We start from the raw sequence: 13,717 nt of genomic DNA on the forward strand, positions 1-13,717 counted from the left end.
CAAAAAAAAAAAAATATGAAGAGAAGTACCAGCTTAAAAGGAAACTCCTGCTCCATAGAAAAATATGCAACATCCACAGGAACTCCTGCACTCCATCTTTACAAACCAATTCAATCCAGAATTTATAAAAATATTTTAAAATCACCTGGTTTAACTTTCTTTTTTTTTTTTTTTTTAAATACACATTATGATCACAAAATTTGTCATCCTTTCAAAACACACACTCCTAGAACAGAAAAGGTTTAATTAAGCTTGGGATGTAACCCAAAGAAGCACGTAGCAATTTCTTCCCAGAATGGTCAGTCTGAGGCTGTGCACAGTGACCTGGTCACAGAGATAAAAGTTAGCAGCATTGTTAGAAGGTTATTAACATTAACTTCTTGATTAGTATTTGAAGACCACAAATAAGGTGCTCTGCATAGCTAGGCCAAGCACACTGGGCAAAGGTGGCCCTTGAAGTGTTGACAGAGTAAGATGCACAGAATTTTCCCTGATGTGCCTACAATTGCAAAGGCCAACTCTACCCACCTGGGTCAAGAGAAAAACAAATCCCAGAAGAACAGGCCTTTATTTCAGCAAACAGTGGGAGCTTGAGGTAAAACTCACTCAGGAACATGGGTTCTGCAATGAGATTTCTTGGAGAGGAAGAGCATTCACTAGAAGAACACCAGGTTGTGAAGTATCTCTAGAGGTACTGCTAGAGGAAGCGTCATGGACAACAAATAAATGAACTGGTAGTTTTCAAAGCTCATCTCAAGGGGACAGACCTTCTTCCTGCTGTTACTGTAAAGCATGAACAATAGAGATAGTCCAAAAATAGGATTTGGATTTTTCGAATCAATAATTTTTTGCAATTTGCCTAACAACAATTAAAGTAGGTTGCTTTTGTTTTCAGATTAATTAGCCATTAAAATAAATTGTCCTGGAAAACAGTGGAAAATAAGGAAATATTCTTGCCTGCATCAGAACATACAAGAGCCATTTACACATACTTGTCCACGGGAACAACGGTACAGACAGGTCAAGAAAAGACAATCATTAAGGAACAATTTTCTTCACAATAAATTAGCAAATTGCAAAGTGCTTATTATTGGGGAGTTATTCAGTAAGCAAAGTCAGTAAGTAGTATTTTTGGTTAATAGTAGGGAAGCAATACAGAAACTATCTATCAAAGCATAGGGTGGAAATCAGACAATGTGGGCGCACAGGATTTTGTAAATGAAAGTGTAAAAAGATGTAATAACGATTCCATCCATTTAACCCTGCAAAGTCAGCCCAGCCAGTCAGTCTGCTTGCCTAAGAATGGTAATAACAGGCTGCCTTGGTTTATGTTTGCGTACTCACACAGGCTGCATGGCTGTAGAGACAAAAGATACCTTGAGAGATGGCCACCGGCCAGCCCCAAAGCAATAACATCTTTGGAATTTATAAGCAAAGATGTTTTACATAATTGCCTACCAGTTACTCAACCTGGGCTATGAATTTTAGATCATGTATCGTGCCAGTCATTACTTTTCCAGTGAGAAGTGGATGTTCCTGCCGGCGATATTCAACAGAACTGACAGAAGCACTGTTAAAGTGCACAGCACCAATCAACCTGAACTAATTAGACCTGCTTTGAGCAGAGGGTTGGACAAAGACCTCTGGACATCCCTTCCAATCTAAATTATTCTGTGAGCACCTGAAAAGGCCAAATGGGTCTACTACAATGGAATTCTATCCTTGGAGATGTCCACTCATTTTCCATCAGCTCATTTTGACAGCTTGGTTGTAGCTTCAAGACCCCCCCATCCTGAAAATATGAAAGCATCTTGCATTTGACTTCTGAAATTCAAGGGAGCTCTAAATGAGATGCATTTCTTTATACTTACCTTCAGCTAGACACGCTACACACCACCTCTCCTGCGTTTACAAAAAAAAAAAAAAAAAAAGTTTATTATAACATCCGTTCTTTGGCACCTGAAATTCCCAGCCATGGCTTTTAATAACTGGTAAGTGGAAGGATGGAATGATTCTCCAGCTCAAATGTCAGGGCTGGGAGAGAAGCCAAGTCCTTTATCTTGAGCCATAAAAAGTCACTTGAGGCCAAATTTTAATACGTGCCCCTGCAGTTTTGAGATCCTGAGCATGTAGAGGCTCTCAGATGTTATAGCCATGGCCTCAAGCCCTGCAGTATGCTAGATCCTGCCCTGGTTGGTTTCCAAACAGTCCCTCTTTCCAGGCCCTTATAACAGAAACTGCTACACCCGTCTAAGTAGCAGACAGAAAGGCCAGCCCACAATACTGACAACGCCCTTAGACAACAGAAATCCCCCACTTCCAGTGTCGTTAAGAAAGAATTCATAGCCTGTCACTCCATTCAAGGCAAAAAGGTAGCACACGTATATGTACCTGTCCTCTGCAGCTGCCCAGCCAGAGCTGCTGCTTGGTACAGAGGAACAGGCCAGCCCATATCTTGTTCCTGGGGTTACCTAAAATCAGGCCAACAACCCTCTCTGGCTACCCACCACACAAATCCTCCTCTCACAGTCATCTACCAAGCATCTACCAAGAGACATGAGGTCTTTATATGGCTCGACTAGGCCTACAAAGAAATAAGGTACACTGAGATAAAAAAAAATCCGCTATATCCTTTACAGGTACTGCCCAAATTAAACATAAGATTGTAATTTTAGGCAGCAGAAGTGCTGAAAAGACTTACTGGGAGCACTGATGCAGATTGATGCCCCAGGCCTGTCAGTGGTCAGGAGGCATTTGTATAATGCCCTCGCTAACATGCTTTAACTTTTGGTTAGCCCTGAAGTGGTCAGGCAGTTGGCTGCGGTGATATTTGTAGGTCCCTCCCAACTGAACTATCCTATTCTGTTCTCTGCAGGTGATATGCTCAAAACAAGACTTTTCTTGTGTCTCTATGTTCCCAGAAAATGGCTAGCTTAGATTTGATTTCATTCTAGTTCTTACCAGCTAATTTGCCTACTGGAAGCCAAACTGCGTCTGCCTCTTTGAAATGCTTTCTGCCACAGCTATTATCTGTGCCAGGTGACTTTGCAGAAGCACGCAGGACCCATGCAAGACTGTGGTTCTTGTGAACAGTTGCCTGCCTGATGCATTGTATGCTGCATTAGCTTTTGAGGCTTCACAGGCTACATCAGACATAATGAGTATCAAGCCCATGAAGTCCGTCCTGCAGCCATTTCAACTCTGGCTAACCTTGCAGTCACGGTTTAGAGGACAAGTCACTTTGAAGGAAAAACTCAGCATGCTTCAAGCAGGACTGCTCAGCACCAAAATTAAGGTCCCACTTTGCAGCAGTGCATATGAGAGCTCCCTCTTGGGTAACATGTTCTCTGCCTAGGTTGCACAGAAGGGCTTGTTTTCCCCTCCATGCCCTACTATTTTCATTGATTACTCAATTAGTGGTAACAGTGCCAGACAAGGTGGGGACAACAGCACCAGGTACTGCATCCTGGTGAAGTTCTGTCCATCAGCATGCAGATGGCCTGGTGTCAGCTGTCCTCAGCTTGTCTTGCTGGAGCACTCACCTGCCACAGAAACCATTGGGGGGCAGTCAGCTAGCCTGAGTACCATAAACAGTCTAGTCCAAGCCTCCTGCTCAAAGCAAGAGCAACCAGACCATCTGGGCCACAGTCTGTCCACTGAGAAGGGATGATCTCAGTAACATGTCCCTTTGGTATGCAGGTCATCTGGCGTGGAGTGCCAGACTGTCTGGGTCACTCAAAGGTTGCAGACTGCAGGTGACCCCAAGAGTCTGAGGAAGGTCAGATACATGACAATTGCAGGCAGCTGATTGTTTTTGACTTGCAAAGAACTGTCTGTGGTTATAACAGCCTCCGGATACCAGGATGATGGCAAGTCCTTCCTCAAAGACTGTGCCACCCAGCGACACAAACACAAGGTGGGAGGCACTGCAGCTGAGGGGAAGAACAGAGCAAGGCACAACTTTTTGGGTTTAGTTAAGGCATTCCTTCCAATAATCAAGTGAATCAGAAACATGCCATGTATTCCTTGACCTATCCAGGCTTACAGAAAAGAAACTCATCAGATTTTTGAGTAACAGGTTTCCAAAAGCCTTTTCTTTGTCTTTATGGAAACAGCTTATTTGCATGAGAACAAGCCACTAGCAATGAACAGTGGCTTGCAAACAAAACATCCTTAAATGACACTTCCTTTGAATAACATATTAAATTAAAAAGCTCAAGATAAAGCAGATTAACAGCCATTTGTAACACTTGCTTAGCTATTCTAACCAGATGAGTTTTGAAAATTGTTCTTTGCAGCAGTAACAGATCAAAGAAACCAAGCAAGCTGAGATACTGACAGCCATAGGTTTTATAGAAGGATCCTGGTTCAACCACACGTACGAAAGACCAAGAATTGTTTCTCAGTTCTTCACTTCAAGCCCTTTGATAGGAACTCCACCCACATGGCTCCCCCAGCCAGATATGGCCACAACAGCTGAACGTTTCCTTGGATCATGGCAGTAACCAGCTACAAAATCCTCATTAATACTTAAGTGTCATGTACACAGCACATGCTGCCAGAAAACAGCAAAAAAGTAGTTTTCCCTAAGTTGATCAAAAAACCAAAACAGACTTGTTACAAAGATGTCTGTTACAAAGCCTGTCTCTGATTTAAGACTCCCTTTATTACACTTGACCTAGTAAAACATGACACAAGGCCTACTGTTCTTCCAAAGGAACCTTCTCGTTCCTACCAACCTTGCACGTCTTGGAGTTCTGCACCAAGGCTGGCGTACTTTTTTTTTTTTTAACCCTTGCAATCTCAAATTCGAAGACCCTCCCTTTGTCTATTAGGTATTACAGACCAGGATCAATGAACTCTAGCACATTTTAATCATAAAGAGCTTGCTCTTCTGGCTCAGAACTTCCCAAGTTTCCTATCTTGGAAAGGAACAAATCTGGGGTCTTCAATCTATAAGAATCATCAGTTCTCAAAATAGGAGATCAAAGCAAACAGCAGCTGTAAGCCACTGCAAGGTTCCCATCCTACCAGACTCCAAATTGCTCCTGCTCTTTGCCATCTTTTTTGCAAGAAGGCCAACGAGCTGAGAAAACAGACCCATGATGCCAATGATAACCAATATTGTGCACTTCCAGTCTACTTTCCTGCAGCACTGTGGTTTGGCTCTGGTGCAGCAGAGAAGCAGGCAAAATCTGCTCAGTCCCCTGCTCATAGCCATAACATGCTGTACTTACATATGTGAACAGGAGCATTTGATACCAACTTTTTGGTAAGTGGGGGAAGAAACCAAAGCTCGGTGCTGCAGAGGCCTACTCTAAAAGCTGAACAGCTGTCCTTTCCTCAAATTTTGCAAGATGATCATGGAGCATCTCTGCATTGTCAAGGCAACGCTGACATAGTACCTTGTACTCCAGGCTCCCTCCATGGAGCTGAAACGGAGCACCACGAGTAGCTAAGAGGCCCTTATACAATACGATTCACCCTCTAGTGGCTGACCCAAGACCTGCTTCTGCCTGCATGCAAAACTGGGTAACGTTGAGCAGGCAGGTTAACTTGTTCGAGTCTGGACAGTGTGCACAGGGCTTCCAATGACACTCCTCAAACAAGTCAAAGACAACTGTTAAAGACTACATAAATTCAGTATGTAAATACATGGCATAGAATCGGTATAATGTTCGAAAACCGATCAGTCCCCAGCTGGCAGTTGTTTACCATGACACAGGAAATTAACAAGTACATAGAACAGAAGACAATTTTTAACAGTTTTTTTATTAGATTGACATATAAATTACATTCCTGTGTGTCATGCACAATTTATGGTTAGATGCATCCCATTCTGCCTTCAGTGGTGGTCACAATTCCTTTGAAAACATGGTTGAGAGCAGGCAAAGCTTGCAGCTTTAGAAATAGGTGAGACCAGCTTAGAAAAAATACAAGTCTGCCAGGCCACCTAAGCCAAACAACATTTTTGCTGCATACATTGCTTCAGGCTTCCACAATTTCTCTCAAGAAAAGCTAGACAATGCTGACATCAGTGTAGTTTTGCCATAAGAAAGAGATTCAGATCCATCAGGTCCATCTGCACCAGTATGCCCGTGGATGGAGTGTTCTTTGAAGTGATCTCATCGACAGTCCCCATTTATACTGCTTTGCATCACTAAGAGGCCTCAGAGCATGGAAACTACATTGCTTCCAAGAGAAACAAAGCCAGAAGACTTGTTCCTGCTGCTATCATGAAAAACACACACTGTGTAGGTGTCTGGTCCTCTGAAGTCCCACTCCTCCTGGCTGCACTGGCACTTGGCATTAAGGTCAGCCATGCACTAGATCCCTCCAGACAGATGCTCAGAATTGGAAGCTCCTTCAGCAAAAAATGAGTTCACTTTTTCAGCTTTGTGTGCACTACTTTGGAGAGTTACATTTACAGCAGCCCTTTGCACAGATCAAAATGCTTAAGGGTTTCTGATTTTGTACCCAAAACAAGTGCAACTAGAAAGTTCACATATTCAGAAGAAATCTTTTGGACATCTACTTACCTGTTTCTGGAAACCAGTGAAATATCTGGGATTTGCAGACCTAAAAATATTCTGTTCCTGAACTACAATGAAATTTGGCAGGATAGGGAAAAAAAATGTGCCCTTTGAAAACTGAAGCCTGAAGTGCTTTGGGAATTAGAAACTCATGGCATCTTTTAATAATGTTTCTTTTTCAAAAACACTTGAATTTTACTTACTGTCCTGGTAAGACAATTGTTACCTGGAAAAAAACTAATCTGATACATTTACCATGCATTGTATTTAAGCTTCCTTTACAGGTAATATACTTCAAATCCATGTTCTGTTTACGGGATTAAAGTGAGATTTGTCAGGCTCAGACCTATGGAACCAGCTTAATACTTTTTATTCCCTACCTAAAACTTAAACCACTAAGGTTTTGTTTCTGGAGCTCACAGTATTCCACAAGAAAAGTTCCCTGAGAGCACATTTTAAACACCAGGCCTTCATGATGTTCACAGAAGTAGAATAACAGCTTCAGACCCTTGTTCTTCATGCAAACCTTTTCTGGTCATCCAGACACCCCATAGCTCCAGTGAAGATCCAGCAAAGCATGGTTCGCTGCACTTGCAGGCACCTAAATCATAGGATGTGCAATAAAAATACTTCTGTTAACTTGATGCTCTGCTGGGTAGGGTTTGCAGCAAGCTGCATTACCCCTGAACTACCACTGATGATATTAACAGACTTGTACTCAGTTTGGACAACACTTTGATCCTAAGACTATAATCAGTCTTTCCCCAAATGGTCTAACTGTGAGGATGCTGAAAGCCTCCTGCTTTGCTCACCTTTTCTAGCCTGGCATAAAATTCCTGCCTGTTTGCTACACTGGATCAGCTCCGGGTCTCAGCAGTGTGGCTGGTATTTCCTTTGACAAGTTCTTTCTCTTCTGACCACCAAGGAAAAAGAGCGAGTGGCTCATATATCTAACAATTAAGACCACACCATTCAGCGTTGTCAGAATGAGCAACGACACGGCGTTGGAAAGAGTCTGCAAACATGTTAAGGAAAGCATCCTCACCAGGGATAGGCATGTTCCACTGCTGGGGTGTACGAGTTTGGGAAACATGGGCTCCTGAAAACAAAGGCAAAGAAAGTAGAAAGTTTGTGAGATCAGATGGGCTAGCTATGGACTAGCAACAAGACACGGGCACCTCTTAACTCCTGACAGGGGAAAGATCTTTACATGGATTTCTGGGTCAGTCTGAAGTTCTCTGTTCTGAAGCAGACACGCATTTCCACCATGACAATGATGATGTGTTTTTTTTCACCCCCCAGGATGCAGTTGAAGATATATAGGTTAACTTAAAAAGACCTGAGAACACCATTTGTGAGAACAAGCAGTTTTTGAAGATTGTTTTTGGCAACGGTCATACCAAGATTGTTACAAAGCTCCATCCTACACAAAAAGCCAAGGACTTTTATTAAAAACAATACAATCTGGAAAGTTTTAAAATGGAAATTAATTCAGCCAAATATTCTGATATGGCAACAGAATGGCATGAATACAAAGTGGTTTTCAGTCTCAAATCCAGCAATCACTCATGGCAAATGCTGTGGTAGGTACAGTTCATACAAAGCGTGGACACACTTGTTCAGAGAACGTGGACAGAAGTTGATGTCTCTCAACAATCACTTCTTCAGGACAACACAGCAAAGAAAACTTCTCAATTCACCTAGGTAGCTGACATGATACTAGGAACTGGAATATCTCTAAGCCATCTTCTGTTCATTATTACAGTATGCTCCCTGGAACATTGCAGGAAAAGAGCTCAAGGAGTATTCAGAAGCGCAGCAGCCTTGGAGTCACAGGCTCAGTTACAGCTGGTCTACAGATAGGAAGGGCCTTGGGAACATGCAGCAAACAGATGGGCAATATTTTAGTTATGAATTCTCTTGGATGCTGATAAATAATTGTTTAGGCTCAGATGCTTTGCCTGGTTACAAAAGTGGTGGCCAAGACATTTGGACACAAAGAAGAGGGTCAGCATGTTGCACATAAACCAAAGCCTTTGCCCCTTTGACAGAATACTTTGTGAACAAACAGCTCTGTCACATGAATTGAGTCCGTTCCTTTCTGGAGGTAGGCCAAACCAATTTCAAGTCCTAGACTACTCTGAGCTTGCTGGCACTTGATATATCACCACAAGCCAAGCCAGCAGCTGTTTAGAGGGTAACCACAGAGCAGAATGTGTCAGAGGAACAGCCTTACACACAGCCCACAAAACTTAAGTCACTGCAGGTTTCAGATGCCCGTTTGGGAAGCGATCCAGTCTCGATAATAAGTCACTCGTGTGTATACTCCTGGTTTATTTGGCTTGCCACAGTCATCTCCCCAGCTCACTATTCCCACGAGATACCAGATTCCTCTGGAGTTTGCATGCACCAGTGGCCCACCAGAGTCACCCTAAGGAGAAAAACATCAGTAGGCAGGAACATAAAGAAAACAGTGTTCACTAATGAAGTGAGCATCACATTGTTCTGTTACAACTGACAGATGTTTGTCTCCAGACCACAGCTATGTTTAACCTCCGCATGACTTCTTGAGAAGACGGAAGCTGACAGCCAGTATCTAATAGTCTATCCCATTCTACACCCTCACATCTTCATTATATATAAAAGCTAAACACGTAAGTGCAGACCGCAGCCCAGGAGCAATGAAGTTCTTAATTTACATCTGTAAAGACCTTGAACCCCATAAACAAAAAACATGCTTTGGAGGATCTTGATTATTTCTTATTTCTAGGAAACATCACTTCCCACCCCATGTCCTTCCTTTCTACTATTACTTAAGACAAGGCTTACCTGGCAAGCATCCACCTGTCCCTCTAAGTATCCAGCACACAACATTCCAGGTGTTACTGCTCCACCATACACTTCCCTCCTATTGCAAATTCTAGTGCTTATAATTTTCACTTCTGCTTGTCGAAGTTGATTAACACTATAGCCTAGAAGGAAAAGTGGTATTAGAATTTGCAGACAGTGTATGCAACCTAAAACACACACAAGGATTAGTAGTCAGGTTTTTCTATAGCTTTCCTGCCGTTGCAGGCAGCAAAGGGAGCTACTCAGACAATGTCTAAAGAAGAAGAAAGTTATTATTTCCCCTGAAGTCCTTCACTCGCTCATCCCAAGCATGACCCTTCTCCATCTTTCATCCTCACCAGATGCTGTTTCACATAACGGGAAAAGAGATTTTTGTACACGTTTCAGTGTTCAATTCAACTGTTGGCTACAAGGTGTGTCCTTGATGTCCATGGAAAGACCCATTTGGTTAACTGCAATGCAACTCCAGACAATCACCCCAAGAATCTACCATAAAACACAGCTTATAGCTCAATCGTTCAGAAGCTCATTCAAGTTATTTGATGAACTGAAGCCTGAATTAGCACCAAAGAGAGAGATCTATCACAAGGTTTCATCAACTAGTATGACAGACAAAGCTGAAAGGTAAAAATTCATGTCAGAGCTAAACCCAGAACACTGGGCAAGTAAGAATGAAAAACTGAGCACCTTCAACCATCACAATACATGCAGCAACAAAAAAAGCTGCTCTTTTTCCTATAAGGCTAACCTGCTGCTTTTTTCCTTATTCCAAGCCACCACTCAAAAGCAACAACAAAAAAGCAAGCCAAGTCCACCAGTGCACTGTTAGCAAATTCACTTATTAAACACAAAGTCTCAGAAATCCAAAACAAACAAAAACCATAAAACTAACATCAGCCTTGTCAGATACACGTGTGACAGCACAAGAAGACAACAGACACTCACCATCGTTCTCCAAAGCTCCCCAGCCTGTGACAAAACAAGAAGCATTATCCCGGAATACATGAGATGCTTCAGGAAGACAGACACTGTGTACATCATTCGTGAACTCAATTGGGGAGGCAAGTTCCACAACAGCCACATCATACTCGTGATCGAGGAGAAATTCACTGTATTTTTCATGAACGATAATTCTTCGTACGTATTTTTTCTGTTTCGGAGGTCTCAGCAAAATTCCAAAGCTGGCTGTCCACCTCCGAGGCTCTTTTGCTCTGAAAGACATTTGAGACTAGGTCTCAGCCATACAGAAGATCCTAACAAGAACACAGCTTTCCATTTAACCAAAATGTAATGTGGCCAGGTTTGTCCAAGGAACAAAGAAGAAACAGGTATCTTTCAGCAGGTATAGACGTTAGTGGGCCTTGAAAGATCAGAGAAGACCTGTCAGAGCACTCAGAAGTCATAGGGCCTATAGGATCAGAAAGGTGCTGATGACTTACCCTCTAAAGCAGTGGGCTGCAGTCACTAGCCATGTATTACTGATCACCGATGCACCACAGCGATGGGTCCCATCGAGCTGAATACTAGCCTGCCATGGCCATTCCCCATCCTGTGCACGCTGCCCGCCAATTATTCTTTCCACTCCTGAGAAGGAGAATGTATCCCTTCGTATTCCACAGACTGCCAGAAAGAAAAAAAAAAAAAGGAAAAAAAAAGGCAGCTCTGGTTTAGCTGATTGATGGACAACAGGGTCTTGCTTTGGGCAGGCCCATGTGGCTGCTGACACAGGAACAAGAGGGAAGGGATGTTAAGAGACAACCCTCACCTAAAACAGTGCCTTCAATAGCAGGGAAGCCAGGTTCTGTGGTCACAAGCATCTCGGGATAGGTATGGGGTTAAATGAAGGTTGGTAGAAAAACTACCACTTCATTAAACCAGTTGTCAGACACAAGGCCATGTGAACTTCCACGAAGGCTATATGTCAGAGAGACTATTTTCTCCAGCTGTAACTGTTTGCCTAACTAAAAAATACTGCCTCTCTGTGAACCTCACTTTGTTTCTTATTTGTCTAGAGTTGTACAGAGGGATATGCTTGTTGGCATGTATGTGCATACAGGCCCACACCCACACACGTTATTAGGCACAAAGACATACACATGCACTGGTAATTAACCATTAGCTTTTATAACAATGACATCTGAGTTTCATCTAAAGAGGCTATCCCTCTCTTGTTATTGTACATTAAAGAACACCAAAAACACTTAAAAACTGAGTGAGAAAATACTGATGAATCCCTATATAAACAACTGCCAGACCAGGACAGCTTTAAGCTTCAATACACACACCGACACCAAAATATGCAGAAGACAGACACTACGCATCACTTGTGAACTCAAACGCTGGGGGCAATATTTCATTATTCGTAAAACCCCACCTGCATAGCAAAGGAAATAACAACACAATCAGTATAGATTTAAGTGTCACAGAATTGCTAGAGAAGTTCAGCAACAAAAAAACAACCACCCATAAACCAAGGAAATAAGAAAAGGATTTTGTCAGGTCACCCGCAGTTCAGCTTTGACAACAACAGAAAAAAAAAAAATCATCTTCCTCCAACGATTTACTTACAGCCACTGTGCCAACAGCACAGTCATATATCACTCAGCCAAAAAAAGTCAAATCCAAACAATCCTTCCCTTCTTCAGGGCTGTGTCACTGCCTTGTTCTCGCTGTGAACAGGTTTTCTCCCTCTCCCATCCTCTGGCCTTTCCCTGAAGACCGCAAGCTTTTAGCTCCTGAGCCTTAAGAACATCTATTGCCAAACTTTCACAGGGAGGAGAGGGCGAGATGGAGGATGTATTGGAAGGAGTGAGGACACGCAGCTGCTAGACATGGTGACAGCTGACCAGATCGCTCATTTCCACAGATAGCTCACTTCCAGCCCTGTGTTTGGCACTACTCTGGCACCACCTCTGGCTCCTGCAAGGCCATGGACATGACCTCTGTGCAGGGTATAAGACAACAATCCTTCTCTTACAGACAAATACTGCTAGACAAGCAAAGTGGCAAGAGAAGAAAGGAAAGATGAATTCGTGAGCAGTCTAAGAGCTATTTGTCTTTGCCAGCAGGATGCCATTAGCTGCTATAGCCTGTAGGGACAATGGCTTAACAGCTCAGGGCAGAGACAGGAATGTACATGCATGTACAATGAAGCAAAGGACTGAACAGGGGCTCTGCAGGCAGCAGATTGTCTTCTAGAGGAAAGGATCCGGCATGATCACTTTCAGAAATTGCTTAAAAGCTAGGGCTTTCTTTAAGACTCCATGTATGGTATGCTTGGAAGATGCAACCTGGACAACGCTGTAATGCTGGGTTTTTCCTGTCTTGCTTGTTTTAGCAAGTGGCAGTCTCCCATCCAGCTCAATTCTCAGCTCATAGCAACTGCAGTCCTCATGCAAAACTCACTGACAGCAACTCATCTACTTCACACAGTCAACGCTAATGCAAGTGCTTCCCACCACCACCAAGTTGGAATGTCTAACTCTGCAGATACTCTAGAGCCAGCAAGACTCAAGTCTTACCTGGCTCGTGAATTATCTACTATCCTAATAGCTTTAAGAAGTTATTTTTCAACTTGTATCTCAGGTATAAAAAGCATGTAAACACTGAACATGTAAGCACCATGTCCCTTGATGATTTCCGTAAAGCATTTGTACTTACAGTTGTTTAAAAGGGTATCTCCCTTGTCCTCATTCAACTCTGAAATGAAAAACAAACAATATAGTAAGCATGCCTCATATTGCTATGTGATCTAGGACAGACTGCCTCCTCTCTCTACCTAGTAAACATATGAAATGGTTTGCCTTGCTGCTTGTAGTGACACTATGGCAAAATAAGTAATTTGCTCTATTGAAGAGGTTCAGTTAAGCTTACGATCCTCACCGAAAGCGCAAGGCCAAAGGATGCATCTTTTGTGCCTTAGCTCAAAGTTTAAAAAAGCAGCAGATGACTAAATAGGTCCAAGTAACATCTACATGTGCTGGGGGCTATGCTTGATACACAAACCTGTATGCGTAGGTTCACATTTAGTAAGGCAAGGTGGTCACAAATCCTCAGTGCTGAGATTGACTGTAACATTACTGATTTCTTCCCTACAAAAACTCCCTCTGCCAGGTTCTGGTAGTAACCAATGACAGATTCATGGGAGAGGATTACTGACTGCCCAGGGAACCATAGGGTTTGGTTATGAACACTTGCTACAGCGACCTGTGAAATAAGCAAAGGAAATGGCAGATGATGGAGAAGGGAACCATCTCAGACTTTTATTTTTATTTTTAAGAGCTTGAGGACTCCACATTTAAGTACCTTGTGATACAGGTTCCTCACCAATTCAC

General features: G+C 42.7%; 1 protein-coding gene across 5 annotated transcripts in view; it reads right to left on the reverse strand.

Moving 5' to 3' along the window:
- Nucleotides 1-7,959: 7,959 nt before the first annotated feature.
- Nucleotides 7,960-13,717, reverse strand: part of LOC121068972 (transmembrane protease serine 11E-like) — a 44,782-nt gene continuing 39,024 nt past the window's right edge. For all 5 annotated transcript variants that reach the window (XM_040554541.1, XM_040554544.1, XM_040554546.1 and 2 more), the window contains 5 exons: nt 13,044-13,082; nt 10,823-11,003; nt 10,329-10,594; nt 9,363-9,505; nt 7,960-8,964 (listed from right to left, as the gene is read on the reverse strand). In XM_040554541.1, coding sequence (XP_040410475.1) covers nt 8,803-8,964; nt 9,363-9,505; nt 10,329-10,594; nt 10,823-11,003; nt 13,044-13,082 — 791 coding nt within the window. In that variant the 3' untranslated portion in view covers nt 7,960-8,802. The remainder of the gene's footprint in view (nt 8,965-9,362; nt 9,506-10,328; nt 10,595-10,822; nt 11,004-13,043; nt 13,083-13,717) is intronic.

The sequence above is a fragment of the Cygnus olor genome, chromosome 4 (assembly GCF_009769625.2).
Source record: "Cygnus olor isolate bCygOlo1 chromosome 4, bCygOlo1.pri.v2, whole genome shotgun sequence".
NCBI classification, from domain to species: Eukaryota; Metazoa; Chordata; class Aves; order Anseriformes; family Anatidae; genus Cygnus; species Cygnus olor.